This window comes from Pleurodeles waltl, chromosome 10 (genome assembly GCF_031143425.1).
Source record: "Pleurodeles waltl isolate 20211129_DDA chromosome 10, aPleWal1.hap1.20221129, whole genome shotgun sequence".
NCBI classification, from domain to species: Eukaryota; Metazoa; Chordata; class Amphibia; order Caudata; family Salamandridae; genus Pleurodeles; species Pleurodeles waltl.
The window spans coordinates 664276393-664299068 of NC_090449.1; the positions used below are offsets into that span (position 1 = coordinate 664276393).

The following is a 22676-nucleotide window of genomic DNA, read 5'->3' on the forward strand; positions in this document are numbered from 1 at the left end:
ATAATTAATGCACCATCAAAAATATTTAGTATCAAGATTATTAATAATTAATAATAATTAGAAATATACCACCAACAAACAACCCACTACTAAAATAAAAATAATTAATAGAAAATGTAAAAATGTAAATATCCATATATTATATAGAAAACGTAAATATCCACTATTGTTATAAAATATCCATTAAAAATAACAAATTCAAGGTAAATATATAAAACAATTAAGTAGTTAAATAAATAAAATATTGATTCCATAATTAAACATTTAGTTTATGACACAAAATGAAATAACAAGAAAATAAATGGATCTTTATTTAAATTACTTCTCACTATATTCCCCTACAAATCTCACAATCTGTTAATATATGAAAAAAATATTAACTTAATTTTAAAAAATTGATTACAGACAGTAAATTACAAACTATAGTAGTAAAAAATAATAACTATGCTAATACATACAATTAATTTTTTAACTGATAGGTAGTTAATTAACTAAAAAAGTTATTTTTTACAAATATATTTATGGAAACAATGTTAGATAAAACAAAACAGACGCCATCCCAAATTTTGTTGTCAAGGTGCTTGTTTTTCAACTGAGAGTTGAAGTGGAACACATTGGCCCAGTGTAGACGATGTCATGGATGTCAGCAGTAATGCTTTCACTCCTTCGGCTATTTCTTGTAGGCCTGTCTGTGTTTATATGGTCCCCAATGCTCTAGCATAATGAGAGACAAACGTACATAATGAAGAAATAGCATTTTCGCTTCATGTACTTTCAAAGAATGTTCAGAATGTGAGTGTGCTGTTTATTAACATTTGTTAAGGGTCCGATTATGTCGAGGTGGTGGTCTCCCCACCAGCCCTAGTATGACTTTCGGACTGGGTTGACGGGCAGAAACTTAATTTCCTGCCCTGCAGCCCAGTGGGAAAGGTGCAGCAGTATTGCTGCTGGCTAATAATAGTGCTGGTGGCAATGCTGCAGCACACATGGGGCACCAGCACCCTCGAAATGTGCACTGTCTACGCAGCAAACAGTGTGCATTTCATGGGCAGTGCAGGGGTTCCCCTGTAGCCCCCAGCACTTGTTCTCCGCCAGCCCTTTCATGGCAGTTGAACCACCATGAAAAGGTTGGCGGAGAACAAGATTGTGATCATCAGGGCGGTGCTGAGTTCAGCGCTGCTCTGGCTGATTACAATCTGCACCACGTCATTCCATCAGGATCGGAGATCCTGGTGGAAACGGCGGTAGGTTGGTGGGTCTGCCTGCCAACCTTGGAATCTTGTGGTTGGACCGCTACAACCATGGCGGTCCAACCGCCACCGCGTGTCTGGAGGTCTGTTGACAGCCAGACTCGTAAGAAGGCCATAGGAAATGTACTGTTAATAGCACCATAATAGCTATGTACAGACAATCAGTGTTCAGAGGAGTCAGGATATACCTATTCTGCCTGTTTGACCTGAACATGGGTCAAAGTTAGTTTCCACTTACAGAGGAACTTCAGTGTTGAGGCAGAGATACATGCCCCAGGCCTATGTGAAAACCTAAAATGAGGGTATAGACAGCTTTTGGAAACTCCATAGCAACAAACTGAATACCTACACCCATATTTCAAATGTGAGACACATGGAGATGTAGTGAGAGTATCATGTCCTGTTCAGAGACTAAGATTCAATCCCAGTTCCATGCTCCAAACTCTATAATAAATAATTCTCGAAAGAATTCAAACCCAAGATGTTTTAGAAACCCTTTACGACCACTATGTGCAGTTTGAAAAGTTAGTGATCAATTATCAGTTACACTTTGGGTTTCTTATGACTTTGAATGTTATTTTTTTTAATTATAAAGTTTGAAGTGATCTTTCCCTCTTTATAATGGAGCCTTACCTAACATCTAAAGCCACATCTGTCTAGTGATCTGGCTAGATCTGATTAATTACATACTTTAAAATGTTCAGATATCACATATTTCTGAGTCTGCTTCATCATTTAAATATCTAACAATTGTACAACACAATTCTTTTTATCTTCCTCAGCTCTACTTTAAAAATTGAAGAAATTTTTCTCTGGCTAAGGTGCACAATTATTATACAGGTGAACTCATAAAAGAGAAAATATATTAAGGTTGACCTTTTTCTTTCAAATTAGCTAACAGATAAAGTTAGCTGTCATAATGTTATTTGAGACATCTTAACTAGCCGACTGAATTAAATGAAATAGCAATATGCCAATAAAGCACATCAAAAACAAAGGGACATTTAACAGAGGTAACAAAGATAAAAGAAAGAATAAAGCATTAAGAATGAATATTAGTCATCAGAACTTTTCAAAGACTCTGTATGCCTACATGTGTATGCTACTGATACTTACATATAGTAGTAAGAATGAAAAAGAAAGAGGTTAAAATATACTAGAGACAGGAGTAAGCGGTGTTTTATTGTTTTTTCCTTCTATTTATGCCAGTGTTTGTTAGGAAAGCGGTATTCTTCTCATAACTTCATGCTAATTCATACTATTGAGAAATTGTCACTAAATAAAAGATTCACAATGCTTGTGGACGGATACTATATCAAATATTTACTATATCAAATGTTTAATGATGTTTTAAGAAACAGCACACAAATTGGGACTGTTGGGCACCCACCTCCCAGACATTCCCCAATAACTGTTTTAAAAACATTAAAAACAAAAAACAGAGAACTGAAATCTCTACAATCTGATGTAACGTGATGTAACCACTCTATTTAGTGTACCACAGTTGGTACAGAGGCTACTGGTGGAGACACTTGCAGTTTTGCCAATCACCTCTGCCAGGTTCCGAAGTCACTTTTACCAGAGATAATAACAAATCAGCGATGCAGTGCCAGGTGACTTGTCCACCACATGTCTAGTGGAGTTACAGCCATGAAAAAACACCAGAAATACTTGAATGCTCTCAATGAAAGATTGGTATAGTGTCCCTAACAGCTGTAAAACACTCCAAGCATGTTAGGAGACCAGATATGTGTGGACTGAAATGTGCCGGGCTTTCAGGGTGCACTGCCAGTCGCCAGATTTGGGGATGAACATCCCACCAGTAGTGAAGGTGGTGTGTGGATATTGTACAAAAAACCTTCTCCATAAAGTGGCTAGTCCCTTAAAACATGAGTCCACTTTGGTGTAGAAACCTCTGCTGCCCTTTTGCATTACTCCAGATATGGCAGATGAGTCTACACACTGAGGGACAGAAAGTCAACAGATCTAGCTCTATATCAGGCTCTTGTAAACGTCTGGCTCAAGATGTCTGGCCTAAATTAGAAACAAGCATATTTATAAGACAGGTGAACTTGGATGTGTAATTGTAGTATGCATACTGTTGCCACTTCTTTGTTCTTAAAACATAAAGGAAGGCATACTTTCTGCCATGCAATCTTCCATGTATGCTGAATACACATTTGTGTTTTTAGATTTCTATTGCACTGCAACTATGACTCAACTTTACTAACTGTGAGTTGCAAAAGGATAATGTTACTTACCCCGTAAGCATCTGATCATGGCATGTAGTGCATGCTTCTGTCCTATTGTGTTGGATCAGATGTGGACAATTTGTTTTTCTTTCAAGAAGCTGTTGGAGTCACGAGGTAAAGTGACCCTCCTCTCTGTGATAGTGCGCATGTTCATTGACTCCATTGTTAGATTGCTTTCCCACAGTTGGGTGAGAATGGAGTATGGATAGTGTAAGAAATAGATGTCCATGCATTTGAAGTTTAATATATATATATATGTGTGTAGTACTGCAACAGCCATAGGTATCGGGGAGGAGGGCGGGCGCATGTGATCTACAGCACTATATGCCATGAACAGATGCTTACGGGGTAACATAAACCGTTCAACGGCATGTGTGGCTGTAGATACACATGCTCTGTATAGACTGTAAAGCATTGCCCTCCAAAAGTGGCGGCTAGCCTCTTGGTGTTGCAGTTGTTTGAAAAAGAGTACGAAGCACAGCTTGTCCAACATTTGCTTGTTGTCTTGCAAATACATCCACACAATAGTGTTCAGTAAATGTGTGTGGATCTGACCATATTCCTGCCTTGCAAATACCAGCTATTCGTATGTTACCCAAAAAAGCCATAGAGGCACCTATTTAACAAGTTGAGTTTGCTCTAGGAGGTATGGGTAGAACTATTTTAGTTTTAGCATAACAGGTTTGAATACATTTAATTATCCATCTTGATATACCTGCTTTAGGTATAGCCTTCCCAATGTGTGGTGGTGAGAAAGCAACAAAGAGTTGTTTTATTTTACTAAAACCTTTAGTTTTGTCAACATAGTACATTAATGCTCTTTTAACATCAAATGTATGTAGAGCTCTTTCTGCAATTGAATCAGGTTGTGGAAAGAAAACTGGCAATTCAACTGATTGACTAAGGTGGGACGTGGAAACAATCTTTGGAAGAAATTTTGGGTTGATACGAAGGACTACCCTATCCTTATGCATTTGGATCCTCCAAGGTTAATGCCTGAAACTCACTCCCATGTCTTAGTGAAGTGATTGCTACCAAAAGTGCCACTTTCCAAGATAAAAATTGGAGTGGACAGTTATGTAAAGGCTCAAATGGTGGCCCCATAAGTCTTGTAAGTACAATGTTAAGGTTCCACATTGGTGCTGGAGGTACCCTAGGTGGAATTACTTTTTTAAGACCTTCCATAAAAGCTATAATGATGGGTATTACGAACAATGAGAAGTATTGTCTGGTTTGTAGATAAGCCACTACTGCTGCAAGATGCAAATGTATTGAAGTATACGCTAACCCACAAGTTTGTAAATGAAGTAAATAGCAAACAGTATTTTGAATAGTTGCATTAAATGGATCAATGTGTTTGTTTTAACAATAAAAAATAAACCTTTTCCATTTAGCTGTATGACATGCTCTAGGTGTGGGTTTTCATGCTTCCTTAAGAATAGTCATACATTCTTAAGTAATTGTAAGTATACAAACTTTAAGACCTCAGGAGCCAAATCACGAGATTGAATTCTTTGGGATTTGGGTGTCTGATTTCTCCATGGTTCTGAGTTGAAGGTCTGGGCATAGGGGAAGCTTCTTGCGTGGAACAACTGAGAGTTCAAGTAGATTTGTGAACCATGGTTGGCGTGCCCAAGTGGGAGCTATTAATATGAGGGTGAGAGAGGTTTGTCTGAGCTTCCTCACCACAAAAGGAAGAAGAGCGAGAGGTGGAAAAGCGTAGGCAAATATCCCAGACCAGTTCACCTATTGAGCATTTCCCTTGGATAGTGGGTGTGGGACCCTAGAAGCAAAGTTTGGGCATTTTGAATTGTTTGCTGTTGCGAACAGATCTATGTGTGGAAACCCCTGCTGATGGAAATACACTTTAAGGACTTCAGAATTGGGTTCCTACTCGTAGACTTGTTGCCGCATCCTCCTGAGTAGGTCGACAAAATTGTTGTCTGGCCCTGGAAGGTGTTCCGCTAACATGTGAATGTGATGTCCAATTGCTGAATGCTAGATTGTCTGAGATAGCAGAGACAACTGTAGAGAGTGTCCTCCCTGTTTCTGCATATAAAACTCAGCTGTTATGTTGTCCGTCTGGACTAAGAGAGTCTTGTCTTGCAGGTGAATGGCTTCAAGTTCCAAGTCATTGATGTGTAGAGCTTGATGTTTGGTGTCCCATAATCACTGTATTGAGAGATTGTGTAGGTGAGCCCCCGCTCTTTTTTGAGATTTTGCGTGTTCCATCACTGCAGAGAATAGTGAGTGTGGCTGTCTACCAGCACTAGATCTGGTATCTGACCCTGTGCTTGAGACCATTGCCTCGTCAGACGCTCCTGCAGTGGACGCATGTGTAGCCGTGCATGTGCATTATTGTAATACAAGATGCCATCATTCCTACTATTCTCTGAACTGTCTTTAATGGAATCTGTTGATTGGGTATACCTGCTGCAGGAGGGTTGTTATGTTTTGGATCCTGATCTTGTTTGGGTAAGCTATCCCTAACTGTGTGTTTAGAACAGATCCTAGATATGACTGTGTCTGACATGGTTGGAAGTAGGATTTCTGTATGTTGATGGTAAATCCTAACTAGAGCTGGAACTGGAAGGAGCTGAAGCGTTGTCTGTGTATGCTGTAGACCCTCCTGGAGTGAATTGGACTTGATGAGCCAATCGTCTAGATATGGGAAGACATGAATGTTTTGTTTGCGTATATGTGCTGTGGCTACCCTGAGGCATTTTGTGAAGACACGAGATGCAGTTGTTACTCAAAAAGGGAGTACTTTGAATTGATAATGCCTTCCTTGTATGATGAATCTGAGGTATTTTCTTTGAGCTGGGTGTATTGGGGAGTGAAAATATGCATCCTTTAGATCTAATGTAGACATTAAGTCTTCCTGCTGCAACAGAGGTATCACATCTTGGAGGGTGACCATATGAAAGTGTTCTGACAAAATGTAGTGATTCAGTGGTCTGAGATCTAGGATTGGTCAAAGTGAACCGTCCTTTTTGGGAATAAGGAAGTATAGTGAATATACTCCTTTTCCTTTTTGATGAATAGGGACTAACTCTATTGCTGCCCTTTGAAGGAGAGTCTGTACTTCCTGGTTTACCAGTTTTAGATGTTCTACAGAGAGTTAGGGGGTCATTCCGAGACCGCCAGGGCCGGGGACGGAGGAAGCACCGCCAACAGGCTGGTGGTGCTTCATGGGCAATTCTGACCGCAGCGGTAAAGCTGCGGTCAGAAAAGGGCAACCAGCGGTTTCCCGCCGGTTTACCCCTGCCCCAAAGAATCCTCCATGGTGGCGCTGCTCGCAGCACCGCCATGGGGATTCCGACCCCCTTCCCGCCATCCTGGTCCTGGCTGTAAAAACCGCCAGGAACAGGATGGCGGGAATGGGTGTCGTGGGCCCCTGGGGGCTCCTGCACTGCCCATGCCACAGGCATGGGCAGTGCAGGGGCCCCCTAACAGGGCCCCATTATGATTTTCAGTGTCTGCCTAGCAGACACTGAAAATCGCGACGGGTGCCACTGCACCCGGGTCGCACCCCTTCAACTCCGCCGGCTCCATTCGGAGCCGGCTTCATTGTTGACGGGGCTTTCCCGCTGGGCCGGCGGGCGGCCTTCTGGCGGTCGCCCGCCGGCCCAGCGGGAAAGTCAGAATGACCGCTGCGGTCATTTGACCGCGGTACGGTCTTCTGGCGGTTCCCGCCAGGCGGGCGGCTTCCGCCGCCCGCCGGGGTCGGAATGACCCCCATAGTGTCTTCTGGGTGGTATGTTTAGAGGTGCGTTGATGAGCTGAAGGCAATACCCATGTTGGATAATGTTCAACACCCACTGGTCTGTTGTTATGTTTTGCCAGTTGGGAAAAAATTGTTGTAGACGTCCCCTGACAGGTGTTATGTGATTGGGGAAATGAGAAGAGAGTCACTGTTTTAATGTGGAATGGGTCATATGAGTGTAGGTACCTCCTCCTCGACCTTTGGAATTGTTTCCCTATATGTACCACTCCAAAATCTTCTAGAAGGGATATGCTGAATGGTGTTGCTTAAAACAGGTAGAGGACTCTGATGCTGTTTGCTTAGTGCCCGGTTTGAAGGTAGGCCTATGAAAGGAGCTCCAATTACTGGGAGTTTCAAGAACCCCTATTGATTTAGGGACATCAGAGTCCTTCTTTCTCTTTTCTAATGTTTGTTCTTCTTCTAGGCCAAACAAATGTTCTTGATCTAAATGGGCATTTAATATTGTCTGTCCAGTACTATACTGGCATTTATGCCCCTAGCAGCTGTATCTGCTTCATTCAGAGTGCATCTAAGCAAGTTATTTGAAATTAACTTGCCCTCCTGCACAGGTTGTAGCCCCTTCTTCCTACACTCTTCGGGGAGATGTTGAATAAGGTCTTCCATCTCATCTCAGTGTGCTCTATTGAATCTTGCTAACAACCCTTGAGTGTAAGCAATTCTTCAGGGGTTGGCTGCTTGAACCCCTACCCTTTTACCTGATACTTCACTCAGTTTTGATTCTTTATCTGGAGGAGGTGCATCTCTGGATTGAATGAGCTCTTTTACGAAAATTAGATACTACCAAGGAGTCTAGTGGGATTTGACCTCTTATATAAGCAGGATCTGAAGGGGCTACCTTACACTTTTTGTCAACTCTAGGTGGAATGATCCTAGCACGGAATGGGTCCTTAAAAATATCACCCGCATGCCCTGTCATACCCTCTAACACAGGTAGATATTGACATGCCCTAGTGGTGGAGGAAAGTGTTTCAAATAAAAAAACATCCTCTACAGGGTCCTTGTGTAATGGGACCTGATTATATGAAGCCGTCCTAGTAGTAAGACATTGAAAGATGTGGTATCATCTGGTGCAGATGGTTTGGTTGGGTATAAATCTGGGTCTTTATCCCCTGGTGGGTCAATATCACATGTGTCCCAGGAGTCTAATGATGGCCGTTGTACATCATCATCCCCCTTTGATCTTCTACAGAGGATTATGGACATCCTAGTGGAGTTCCCCCATTCATATCTTATGTACTTGAGAGGGAGTGATATGTTGAAGATGAAGGTGGAGGAGAGAGTGGTAAAGGTGGAGGAAAAGGACTGGCGGCCATGTGCTTTTTCTTTTTCTTCGGAGGTGTTATCAAATCGATGGCCTCTTTGAGTGAAGACTCATGTTTAGATTGAAGTGGTGTCAGGTTCAATGATTTAGCAATGATCCGACCAGTATTGGGTTAAATATGAAGTATCTTTTGTTTCTGATCGAGTTTATCCGCCATAGTCTGTAAAATAGGCTCTGGTGCCGAAACAGTCAATTTCGATCCATGTATCGAAACTTTCGGGGCCGAAGAGACCTTTATTTTCGGTGCCGAAATGGTGGCGCTGGTGATGTTGAAAATGAAGATATCATTGGTAGCTTCGGAGTCGAACCCTTCGGAGCCAGTACATGGGCTGGAGCTTTAGGCTTAGCCTTCGGTGCCAAGCCAGAGGGTGGGGCATCCTTGGCAGTTGGTCAGTGCCTACCATGGCCTGACGACAGTGGTGGCCCAGCAGCCTTATGTTTATTCGGAACCAAATGTTTCTTGGGTAGTCCGGGGCCTTTTTAATCAGTGCATGCTGCACTGATATTATTTCTTGCGTGTGCACGCTGGTCTCAGCATCGGATTCTGATTCGGAATCTGGAATGGAGAAGGCCTCCTCTTCTGCTGCAGAAGCTATATGTAGCTCTTCATGTGGGTCGATGTCTTGAATATCAAAGATGTCCGGTGTCCCCTCCAACTCTTTACACTGCATTTCTTTTGTACGTGCCCAGTGATTACACAGCATCTTATTCGATCAAAATGATCAACTGGCCTCACATCTTTCCTTGTTGTGGTTAGGAGATAAACAGAGCTTGCGAATCAAATGGAAGTTTGCGTGTGGATATTTGGCATGGCACCTCGGACAAAATCGAAAGGATGTCTGTTCCATTAGCAGCACATTCTCTTTACGCATCGAATTGTGAGAAATTTGTAAGGGAGCTCGACAGTGCAAGACCTGGAGGCAGGGAGCAAAACTCGTCGGACTGACAAAGTGGGATTTTCTTCCTTTTTTCAACAGGAGTGAATAAGATGTGCACAAAAACAATACAGGCGAGTAGTATGCAAAGGTATATTAACCCAAAGTGAGTCCGAGACGTCTCTAACTGGAGCACCGAGGAACACGTCTGAACCCAATGGCAGAAAGAAAACATTCTAACAATGGAGTCGATGCCCATGCACACTATCACAGAGAGGAGGGGTCACTTTATCTTGTGACTCCAACAGCTTCTTCTAAGAAAAAACACTTGTACACATCCAGACTCAACACTAGTCACAAACAATGTGAATGCCAATAATCTGGATCAAAATGAGACTTTGTGCATGTCATAAAACTTTGTGCAACCATGCCTAGGACATATATGAGTGGAAAAAAATTACCGACTGCCACATGAGTCCTTCCATTTACTTCTACCCCTAGTAAGAAGATACAAATTTTATGAACACATTTATGAAGTCAATTATAGTTGCTGAGTTAATAAATATTGGGTGGAGGGCAGCACATGTTGAAGCACAAACCATTTGTAAATCAGGTACTTGCTTCCAGGCTAGGGGACCCTCCAGAGATTCCCCACATTAAGGTCAACGTTAAGGCATGCATGTTGTATCCGGAACCTGGACGTGGGCAGCAAATAACACACACTTGCAACAGTCTTATTAATTAGTACACAAGCACTGCGGACTTTTTTCAAATTTCTTTTCTAGCAACAGAAATGTTGCTTAAGGCATAACAATACAAGATACTGTTTTGACCAGAAACTTACCAAACAAAAACAATTTAAAAAGTGTTGTTTTGAAACAAATACAATTTATACTGGGGGAGTTGGTGAGATTCTAATTTTATTTTCGAAAACAAACAGGCACCACAAGAAGGTTTTAAAGGCATGGTCTGATTGATCCAGAACAGATTCAGACCTACTACTGCTATTCAAAAGTATTGGTTAGTCATAGCTTTCTATGATTCATTTCCAAGTATAGTTTGGCAATAAGGGCATACGCACACATGTACTCTTATCTGCACAACTACACAGTATAAGACCAGAGACATGGACATGGGGCCGGCTTGAAAGCACACTCAACACATGGCACACAAATCACAGTACACACACAACACTGCACCGTCACACATGCATGTACACAGACACAGATGCAGACACAGACGCGCACACACACACACATTTACTCAAATGTTATGAACTACTTAGTAATATGACATAGAAAACTCAGGCATCTTCCGACATGAACATTACTGTTAAAGATGATTGGGGATTCTGTGTTAGGTGGTCACGCCAACTTTCACATTGAAAGCACGGAGGGTCGAAATAGCCTACAGGGCAATTAGGCAGTGCCAAAAGGACTAGTCTCCGTAGGTCAGTGTGAAGGCTGTGTTTTTTTTGTGTGCTCTTTGTAAGACTGTTTTGTAGTGTGGTAGGACCGTTTTTCGTAATGGTATCACAAACATTGCTTCCAGCAAGCACGCATACACGCAGCCTCCCATTCCTTGAAAAACACTCACACAGCATGGCTTTACAAATTCAAAACTGCCCCAATTTGCAAATGTGCCACACTTTTTTAGCTATCTGATTCGTTATAGGGGCCACTTTTATTTGGGCACCTGGGCTTATTTTGTGTCCTAGTCCCATCCTGATGTCACGGTAGGGATTCGTGCTAGGCCACGGTTTCTCGTTTTCACATACTGGGCGTTACAGATGTGGAATGCTGAGAAAGGAAAATACAGAGTATTGTCAGCTGTCGGACGCTTCATTAATCCGCTCTGGCTTTAAGAAGGCATTGAGAGAGCAAGAGGAACAATGGGTCTGTCAAGAAACTCCGAGCATTGTTGGAAGAGTTGTTCTCAGTCATTTGTTCCCCTTTGCCTCGGCACTCTGGCCGCTCAGCTGCAGAACGGAAGCTTTCAAGGTACGCTGCACTCCCTCTATGAAGCTGCTGGAAAGCATGAAATAGTTTGCATGCCTAAATCAGGCGCATTGTTCCGAAGGAGAGGCTCATAATGGGACTAAATGAGCAGGCAATAGACGTCCAGTAAATATTAGGTGAAAGGGAAAGCACAGTGAATATTAGAGGGAAATTTATAGATTGTGCTAAAGCCTCAAAATTAAAGTCCGGAAAGGAAAATGGGGCACTAAATGGCAACCTAAACCGTTATAAAAAAAAAACTCTTTAGATATTCTCAGTGCAGTGCCTCATTTGTGTATGAGTGCTGGTGCCCAAAACTCAGCTCAGAAGCCTGCAGCTGGCGAGATGTTGGCATGCTGAATACCAAGGCTGTGTAGTCTTGATACCACCTCATGATGTTTTAATCCACCACCAGACACTCCCTGCCCCTTTATCACACTTTTACAGGTTTCTGCTTTCTCCCTTTGAAATGTTTTTCCAGCTTTGTCTTCTCCCATCATTCTACTTTGTGGGTTTTCCCTCTCTGGAGCTTGGTATATGTCTGATTCAGAAAAATATGCACCGGTCTCAAAAAATGAGGGCTGGTGGGCCCCACCTGCAACCACCATCTCAAATAAGTATTGCCTCAGTGTACAGCGACAGTTGTTTCCTCTCCTGTGCTTTCATTTTAAAATGTGAAGTAAGCCAATTCTAGGCCAATTTGTTTAATTTTGACTTGAAAGCATAACCCATAGTACACATTGTTTTGTTAAGGGCGAGCCTAGGGCTCGAAAACTGTCCCCATGACCTGGTGGCCATGTAATATGGGAGTACTTCCTCTCTGGCTCGCTTTAATCAAACAAGCAACAGTCTTCTTACTCTGCGTATTTGGGTAGTCATGTACCTCTTGACCCCTGAGTGCCCTAATAAAATGCAGTCTCACCACTGATGACATCATTCATTGTCTCATATGCTGGGCTTTTAACTCAGGCAGTTCTTTGTTGACCATGCAAATATTATTTACTGTAGCTCCCTCTGTATCAGATGAGAGAGGTACTAAAATTATGCAACTATGGCCTCAAGTTGTCACACAATATTACTGCTTCCCAGCCTACCTATTGAAGAGTTTTCTTAGTTCAAACAATTGCACTGTCTAGGGCAGATTTTGGTACATGCGGGCTAGATAAATTCCAGAGTTGTAGGATATGAAAAGAAACTAAATTTACATACAATTAATCTAAATTGGTATATTTTGCATAACGGGTGGCTACCTTTGAAGCCCGGCATGGACCTGCCCTCCAAGAACTCCAATGGACACATCCAGATCATAGAAATGTCACTGGATTGGACTTTTCTCAGTCCACCCAAGTGACTGCAGAGAGTGTTCAACTACACAACCAGGACTTTCAGTAAAGTAGACTTGGTTACATTCAGATTCTACAAATAGCTCAACATGTAAGGCTGTAACTTAGTCAGTGAGATTCTGTTGGGGGGGGGCTCAAATTTCCCAACTAAAAAAGCAGAGGGTTGCTGTGTGAATGGGTGAGGTGACCAATCCTCAGGAAGGACTGTTCCCATGAGGAGCAACGTCAGTAATGACCTTTGTCAAGGCTCACTTAGAGCCGAAACACGTTGGGAATGTAATCATCCTGCTGATAATACAGGATGGGATATCAAGCTACCCTGGAGTTCCCATGTTCTTTGGCTGTCGTATCTCCACAAGTTTGTGCATATGAGTAGCAGGGCTTGTGCCCATGACAGAGCACCCACACGCTTGTTGAAAGTAAATAGTATATATATATATATATATATATATATATATATATATATATATATATATATATATATATGTGTGTATATATATATATATATATATATATACACTTCTTAGTGAAAGTAGGATGCCAAAAAAAAAACCACAGACATAGAAGACCCAACTCAGTAGCCCCAGACCAACTACAAAGGCCAAGAATGCATTTATCTGGGTGGTATCACACCCCAAACATGCCCCCCCGAAGCTATGCTCCTGTTAAAATGTATGCAATGCAGCTTTGATGTGCCACAATGAAAATGTCACTTACCCAGTGTACATCTGTTCGTGGCATCAGTCGCTGTAGATTCGCATGTTTTGCATAGCTCGCCATCTGGTGTTGGGTCGGAGTGTTACAAGTTGTTTTTCTTCGAAGAAGTCTTTCGAGTCACGGGACCGAGTGACTCCTCCTTTTGTCTCCATTGCGCATGGGCGTCGACTCCATCTTCGATTGTTTTTCCCCGCAGAGGGTGAGGTAGGAGTTGTATTGTAGTAATAGTGCCCATGCAATGGAGTGACTAAGTATGTACCTATTTAAGGTTAAAATTATATATATACAAATAGTTGAAGGTACCTTCCGAACTGCTACAGGCTCCCGGGGAGGCGGGTGGGCACATGCGAATCTACAGCGACTGATGCCACGAACAGATGTACACTGGGTAAGTGACATTTTCAGTTCGATGGCATCTGTCGCTGTAGATACGCATGTTTTGCATAGACTAGTAAGCAGTTATCTCCCCAAAGCGGTGGCTCAGCCTGTAGGAGTGGGAGTAGTCTGAAACAATGTTCTTAATACGGCTTGACCTACTGTGGCTTGTTGTGCGGATAACACGTCTACACAGTAGTGCTTGGTGAATGTGTGAGGCGTAGACCATGTGGCTGCCTTACATATTTCTTGCATTGGGATGTTTCCTAGAAAGGCCATGGTAGCACCTTTCTTTCTGGTTGAGTGTGCCCTTGGTGTAATGGGCAGTTGTCGTTTAGCTTTAAGGTAGCAGATTTGGATGCATTTAACTATCCATCTGGCTATACCTTGTTTTGATATTGGGTTTCCTGCATGAGGTTTTTGGAATGCAATAAATAGCTGTTTAGTTTTCCTGATGCTCTTTGTTCTGTCAATGTAATACATTAATGCTCTTTTGACATCTAAAGTATGTAGTGCCCTTTCAGCTACGGAATCTGGCTGTGGGAAGAACACTGGAAGTTCCACTGTTTGATTTAGATGGAACGGAGAAATAACTTTTGGTAGAAATTTAGGATTAGTCCTTAGGACGACCTTATTTTTGTGTAGTTGTATAAAAGGTTCTTGTATTGTAAACGCCTGAATCTCGCTTACTCTTCTTAGAGAGGTAATGGCGATGAGAAATGCAACCTTCCATGTTAGGAACTGTATTTCGCAGGAGTGCATGGGTTCAAAAGGTGGACCCATAAGTCTAGTTAAGACAACATTTAGGTTCCATGAAGGAACAGGTGGTGTTCTTGGTGGAATAATTATTTTAAGGCCCTCCATGAATGCTTTAATGACTGGTATCCTATATAGGGAAGTTGAATAGGTAGGCTGCAGGTATGCAGATATTGCTGCAAGGTGTATTTTAATGGAAGAGAAAGCTAGGTTAGATTTTTGTAAGTGAAGCAAGTAACCCACTACATGTTTTGGGGTTGCGTGTAATGGTTGGATTTGATTAATATGGCAGTAGCAAACAAACCTCTTCCATTTACTGTCATAGCAGTGCCTGGTGGATGGCCTTCTGGCTTGCTTTATGACTTCCATACATTCTTGGGTAAGTTGTAAGTGTCCGAATTCTAGGATTTCAGGAGCCAGATTGCTAGATTCAGCGATGCTGGATCTGGGTGTCTGATCGTTTGGTTGTGTTGTGTTAACAGATCCGGCCTGTTGGGCAGTTTGATGTGGGGTACTACTGATAGGTCTAGCAGCGTTGTGTACCAGGGTTGCCTTGCCCAAGTTGGTGCTATTAATATGAGTTTGAGTTTGTTTTGACTGAGTTTGTTTACCAGATAAGGAAGGAGAGGGAGAGGAGGAAAAGCGTAGGCAAATATCCCTGACCAGTTGATCCATAGGGCATTGCCGTGGGACTGCCTGTGTGGGTATCTGGATGCGAAGTTTTGGCATTTTGCGTTCTCTTTTGTCGCAAACAAGTCTATTTGAGGTGTTCCCCAGAGCGTGAAGTAAGTGTTCAGAATTTGGGGGTGAATTTCCCATTCGTGGACGTGTTGGTGATCTCGAGAGAGATTGTCTGCGAGTTGATTCTGAATTCCTGGGATAAATTGTGCTATTAGGCGAATTTGGTTGTGAATTGCCCAACGCCATATCTTTTGTGCCAGCAGGCTCAATTGCGTTGAGTGCGTCCCCCCTTGTTTGTTTAGATAATACATTGTTGTTATGTTGTCTGTTTTGACGAGAATGTATTTGTGAACTATTATTGGTTGAAAAGCCTTTAGTGCTTGAAAAACTGCTAGCAGTTCTAGGTGATTTATATGCAGTTTTGTTTGATGTACGTTCCATTGTCCTTGTATGCTGTGTTGATCGAGGTGTGCTCCCCACCCTGTCATGGAAGCATCTGTTGTTATTACGTATTGTGGCACTGGGTCTTGGAAAGGCCGCCCTTTGTTTAAATTTATATTGTTCCACCATAGAAGCGAGAGGTAAGTTTGGCGGTCTATTAACACCAGATCTGTAAGGTGACCCTGTGCTTGTGACCACTGTGATGCTAGGCACTGTTGTAAGGGCCTCATGTGCAGTCTTGCGTTTGGGACAATGGCTATGCATGAAGACATCATGCCTAGGAGTTGTAATATCATCTTTGCTTGTATTTTCTGTGTTGGATACATGCGTTGTATGATGTTGTTGAAATTTTGAATTCTTTGTGGGCTTGGAGTGGCTACTCCTATTGTTGTGTTTATTATGGCTCCTAGGTATTGTTGTACCTTGCGCGGCAGAATGTTGGATTTTGCGAAGTTGACTGTGAACCCTAGTTTGTAGAGGGTTTGTATGATTTGATTTGTGTGGTGTGAGCACGTTATTAACGAATGGGTCTTGATTAGCCAGTCGTCTAGATACGGGAATACATGTATTTGCTGCCTTCTGATGTGTGCAGCGACTACTGCTAGACATTTGGTAAAGACTCTTGGTGCGGTTGTTAAACCGAAAGGCAGTACCTTGAATTGGTAGTGTATTCCTTTGAATACAAACCTTAGGTATTTCCTGTGCGATGGATGTATTGGTATATGGAAATACGCGTCTTTGAGGTCTAATGTTGTCATGTAGTCGTGTAGTTTCAGCAATGGTAACACTTCTTGTAGTGTGACCATGTGAAAGTGGTCTGATTTGATGTATGTGTTTAGTATTCTTAGGTCTAGGATTGGTCTTAGCGTTTTGTCCTTCTTTGGTATTAAGAAGTACAGTGAATAAACTCCTGTGTTTATTTGTGTGTTTGGTACTAACTCGATTGCGTTCTTTTGCAATAGTGCTTGAACTTCTATCTCCAGGAGCTCGGAATGATGTTTTGATAAATTTTGTGCTCTTGGTGGTATGTTTGGAGGGAATTGTAGAAATTCTATGCAATAACCATTTTGGATAATTGCTAGAACCCAAGTGTCTGTAGTGATTTCCTCCCATGCTTTGTAATAATGACCTATTCTTCCCCCCACTGGTGTTGTGTGGAGGGGGTGAGTGACATGTGAGTCACTGCTTAGTTGTAGGGGTTTTGGGGCTTTGAAATTTTCCCCTATTCCTAGGGAATTGCCCTCCTCTATATTGGCCCCGAAAGCCTCCCCTGTACTGTCCCTGGTAACTGGATGGTGTTGCCTGTGAGGTGCTGGCTTGTGTGGCCTGACCCCGAAACCCCCCTCTAAAGGGTGTTTTGCGGAAGGTGCTGTAATTTCCTCTGCTCTGCGGGGAGTAGAGTGCGCCCATGGCTTTAGCAGTGTCTGTGTCCTTTTTAAGTTTCTCAATCGCCGTGTCCACTTCTGGACCGAACAGTTCTTTTTCGTTGAATGGCATATTGAGAACTGCCTGCTGAATCTCTGGTTTAAACCCAGACGTTCGTAGCCATGCATGCCTTCTGATGGTCACAGATGTATTTATTGTTCTTGCAGCTGTGTCTGCTGCGTCCATGGAGGAGCGTATCTGGTTGTTTGAAATGTTCTGTCCTTCTTCAACCACTTGCTTTGCCCTCTTTTGTAGGTCTTTGGATAGATGTTCAATGAGATGTTGCATCTCATCCCAATGGGCTCTGTCATAGCGCGCAAGAAGTGCCTGTGAGTTAGCGATGCGCCACTGGTTTGCAGCTTGTGCTGCGACTCTCTTTCCAGCTGCATCGAACTTGCGGCTTTCCTTATCTGGGGGTGGTGCGTCCCCAGATGTGTGGGAGTTGGCCCTTTTCCTAGCTGCTCCTACAACGACAGAATCTGGTGGCAGCTGCGAAGTTATGAAAATAGGGTCTGTAGGAGGCGCTTAATACTTTTTTTCCACCCTTGGTGTGATTGCCCTACTTTTGACCGGCTCCTTAAAGATGTCTTTTGCGTGCCGAAGCATACCAGGGAGCATAGGCAGGCTTTGGTAGGAGCTGTGGGTGGCAGAGAGGGTGTTGAATAGAAAGTCATCCTCGACTTGTTCTGAGTGGAGGCTTACATTGTGGAATTGTGCTGCTCTAGCCACCACCTGAGAATATGCAGTACTGTCCTCTGGTGGTGATGGCTTTGTAGGGTATGCCTCCGGACTTATCTGGCACAGGGGCGTCGTATAAGTCCCATGCGTCCTGATCCTGGTCACCTTGGCTCATGGTGGTGTGAGCCGGGGAATGTGATGGAGTTTGTGCTGGCGAGACGTGAATTATAGGTGGAGGAGAGGGTGGCGGAGTAACCCTTTTCACCATTTTTGTTTGTGGTGTTTGGTCAGTTTGAAATTCCAGGCTTCTCTTTCTCCTAATAGGGGGAAGGGTGCTTATCTTTCCTGTCCCCTGCTGTATAAAAATACGTTTCTGCGTATGGTCTACATCGGTGGATTGCAGGTCTTCCTCATACCTATGCTTTCGCATTTGGAAGGTCAGTGATTGCTCTTCGGTATAAGAGCCTGAAACTGGGTTGGTTGCAGGTTGTTTCGGCACCGAAACCCTGTCTGCATCTTTTTTCGGCTCCGAGGTGGCTTTTTTCTTTTTCGGAGTCGAAACATCTCGGCGTCGATCTTCATCGGTGCCGCTGTCTCGGCGTCGAGCCGTGTCTACACCGCTATCTCGGTGTCGATGTATGTCTCCAGCACTTTCTCGGTCCCGAGAAGGCTGCGTGCCGGTGTCTCGACCGGAGTCGGACGGTCTCGGCACTGATTGGGCCTTTTTTGGTGCCGACGGTCGGTCACCGAATTTATGGGTGGAGCCATGGCCTGGTGGCAGTGGCGTCCCCTGGGCCTTGACAATCTTCTTATGCGTGGTTTTCGACGTCTTACTCACGGTTCGTGGATCGTCGAATTCCTCGGAGTCCGATTCGTGTATCGAAAAGGTTTCTTCCTCTTCCTGTACCTCGAACTCTCGGTGCGCTGTCGGCGTGGACGCCATTTGAAGTCTTCTTGCTCGACGGTCTCGGAGTGTTTTTCGGGACCGGAACGCACGACAGGCCTCGCAGGTGTCTTCACTGTGCTCAGGTGATAGGCACAGGTTACAGACCAAGTGTTGGTCTGAATAGGGGTATTTTTTGTGGCATTTGGGACAGAAACGGAACGGGGTCCGTTCCATTGGCGTTCTTCTACACGCGGTCGGGCCGAGCAGGCCCCGACGGGGATCGAAAACTACCCCGAAGGGCTCCGGAGCTCTTCGATCTTCGATGCGGTGTTGATTCTGACTACGCCGATCCCGAACGCAACAATACCGACGAAAATCTTCCGGAATTTAGCTGCTTTTCCGTTCCGAAACTCGGAGCGTCAGGAACACGTCCGAACCTGATGGCGGAAAAAAAACAATCGAAGATGGAGTCGACGCCCATGCGCAATGGAGACAAAAGGAGGAGTCACTCGGTCCCGTGACTCGAAAGACTTCTTCGAAGAAAAACAACTTGTAACACTCCGACCCAACACCAGATGGCGAGCTATGCAAAACATGCGTATCTACAGCGACAGATGCCATCGAACCTTGAGTTACTTAATATGTTTAAACTCTTGCAAATTATGATATCCTACCTCACACTTAGCAATGATAACGTATAGCATATTAATAACTGTGAATCTGCATATTTGATTTATGCAATGCTGATTATGCATGCCTAGAGGTTATAGACAAAAATAATCAGCCAGAACTACAGCATAAATTGAAAATCCATGCCATGACATCTTGTCTCTCTAAAAAAAACTTTGTAATTATGGTCCCACTTGTTTTTATCGGTAAAATTATTATAATACGGAATAAGCATGGCATATGCAGTGATATCTCTGGTTAGAAAGGGTGCAATATGATAAAAGACATGGGTTGACCTAGGCTCTGTAGCAATAAATGCGAGATATGAATGTTTGTATAAGTTTAATTCTTTGAAATGATAAGACAGCGGGTAACCATGTTATAGTCAGATATTGCCATTGACGGCTTCTAATGCCATGAGAGCGAAGGCAGAGTGGTTTGTTCATGCGACCATTTACCCAGTATGGATTTTGTATATTACTGAATTATTTTGAGATAGTTTAAAAAAAAACTCTTGTTTTTTTTTTTTTTTTTTTTTTACAAAGGACAATCCTTCTTGAAAATAGTAAGTAAAATGTTACAGAGTGCTCCGTGATTGCCCGCGTTGTTAAAACACATTTTTGTCTATAAAAAAAGAGGAGATTAATGAAACCGTTCTCTCCAACTTGCAGCTCACAATACGTACTGATTGGAATTATAACGTAAAAGTTGAGTTTCCCATTCATGAATATGAATGGATTGTTGATTAAAAAAATGGACAATGGTCAGGCCCAATCGAATTATGCAATTCCGTGGCTGCAGTCATTCCATAATTATTCATTTAACACACTTGTCGTGCAATTTACTACATTTGCAGATTCAAGTTGTTTCTACCTCAACTTGATAAATATAATGCTACTAGAGAATCTGTTGTACAATGTTGCCGCATAATTTAAAAACCTCGGATGCATAAAATGGCCCTCATGCTGCATAATTCTAGGATTCATTGCGCATAGTGAAGCTCCGCAGTGCTGTGGGTATCACTGTGATGTTGAAATCCATATTTTACAGGGATCCGTGAAATATTGTTATGGTTCTGTGGGAAAAAAGTTTTACACCACTGCATTTTGTGCAATACAGGCACCCACACATGTAACATGCAAAAATAAACGTTTCCTGATAAAATGTGATTTGGAGCAAAAATAGTAATAAAGGGAAGCTTTTAATATTTACGACAGCGTAATGTGTTTTTACCTAGGAGAGCCGCATCCTCTGGACCTCCTAGGTCACCCGCCTCTTGATCCTCATTGCTCACATTATGGACCTGCACAATCAAGTTGTGCTTTGAGTCGACTTAAAAACCTGTCTCTGTTGCTACCACTTGTAAACCAGCACGGTGTAAACCATTTATACAGGTCCACAGAAAGGAGAATACCATTCCCTAACCATTTTGGGGGAAGGGGGGTGAAAGGGCAGCATAACCCGCTCAATGTTTCGCATTTCTTTGGTCGTGGTCCCTCGCCGCACATTATGTACATTCATTTTGATCCAAAGTTCCAAATATTTTGTGTGTCCCAGCATGAAACGCGTTAATTCAGCTCAGCGCGCATTAAAAACAAAAAACCGTTTGAGCTTATTCAGAACAAGAATATGCATTGGCACGCACCACAGTGCCACATACATGTTATCATTAGCTGGTGCAATCAACGCTGCTGGCCATCCTGCGCGTGTTCTCACATCTGGCGCAGATACCTTCCCAACAGGCAGCCACTCACAGAGCAGTCGCCATTCGTGTGAAATCTTTTACCGTCAACTATGCTGTTTTATAGATTCCTGTTAGCTCGCTTTGCAGTGGAACCAGTGAACATGAAAGACCCTTCATCTGCTTTGTTCATCTGCAGGGATTCGGGGTCTCAGAAGAAACAAAGCCGTGGAATGCCTTTCTCAAGCCGGCTCAGCTTTGCTCTTGCGTTCGGACTCCGCCCCAGTGGGAGGCAGTGGCGTATTTATTTTAAGCTGATTTCATTTCGACATATGCAGCTGTACAGCCAAAAACCTTCTCTGGGCGGTGTGGGCAGCACTGACCGGGATTTGTAAGTAGGAGCTTAAAATGTCCTTAAGGAAGACCACGGTTGTTTTACAGCGGCTCTAAAAGCCCAAAAGACACCTACCTCTCCGGTGCCTGTCTGAAGAATTTTTAGCCCAGTCGCCTTCTCCAGTTCATCTTTGTGGCTGGCTGAAATAGAAAATAAAACACAAACTGTCAGCAAACTCTGCACTGTTGATCATTTTAAGTCTTATAAAAACATGTCCTCGTGATGCTGGCAGGAGTGCTCTAATTGACCGAGTTCCGGTCATACAAAACTCGTTCCCTCTGCCCTGGTCGTGATATTTCTCTGTCATAACATAGCGCTTATCCATGCCTGTTGATTCATTAAAATGCCAGCAGCAGCGGAAGTGACATCATTAATCTTTTGGTTGGCCAATCACATCACAATGTTGATCCCTTGTTCGACCCTTTGCCCAAGAACAGCCCTCCATTAACTTCTGAGCGGCTAAAGGTAAGGCATAGACTGCAAATTACAGAAAAGACGCCTTGTTGATAGAGTTCAGTTTACGGACAGTTCCTGCGTTTGAAGCCATGGGTAGCAAGGGGTACCGAGAAGAAAGCTAGAGTTAGCAGCTCCCAGCCCGCCTACTGCTAATTGACGTACATGATGTCACCAGGAAATACCAGCATCTTCTCTTGTCACAACAGATCCAAAAAAACACCACATTGGAAAGGAAATGAAATAGAGGATATTCAGAGGAGTGGAAAAGTTTAGTATCTCATTCATGCATTTATTGGCCATAATGCAATGACACAATATTTTATGAAACAGGAATCACCAGATATTAGCTAAGGCAAGAAGGAGCACATGTAGTGCTCGGTCTCCTGCCCCCAACCAACCAAAATTTTTTCCAGCTCTCCTTCATGATACCTACCCTCAAAGTCCCCTCCCATGCTAAGAGCAGTCAGGAAGTGCCTATGTTAAACCCCATGGAATAGCAAATTCTGTGTTCAACACTACATGATAGTTCCAGGCCCTTAGAGTTATTTCCCATTCTGAGGGATTTAACCTGTAATAGACCGAAATCTATGTGGCGATATTGGCCAGTATGGGAAATTCCCGCCATCCATGATTTTGGCCCAGATTTCCTCCTGGCTTAAAGTCGGAGTTTAAGCATACCCAATGATGCTGCA

General features: G+C 43.1%; 1 protein-coding gene across 3 annotated transcripts in view; it reads right to left on the reverse strand.

The window, feature by feature from the left end:
* PTPRN2 (protein tyrosine phosphatase receptor type N2) overlaps positions 1–22676 on the reverse strand; it is a 2126515-nt gene that overhangs the window by 635739 nt on the left and 1468100 nt on the right. For all 3 annotated transcript variants that reach the window (XM_069211159.1, XM_069211160.1, XM_069211161.1), the window contains exon 12: positions 21604–21668. In XM_069211159.1, coding sequence (XP_069067260.1) covers positions 21604–21668 — 65 coding nt within the window. The remainder of the gene's footprint in view (positions 1–21603; positions 21669–22676) is intronic.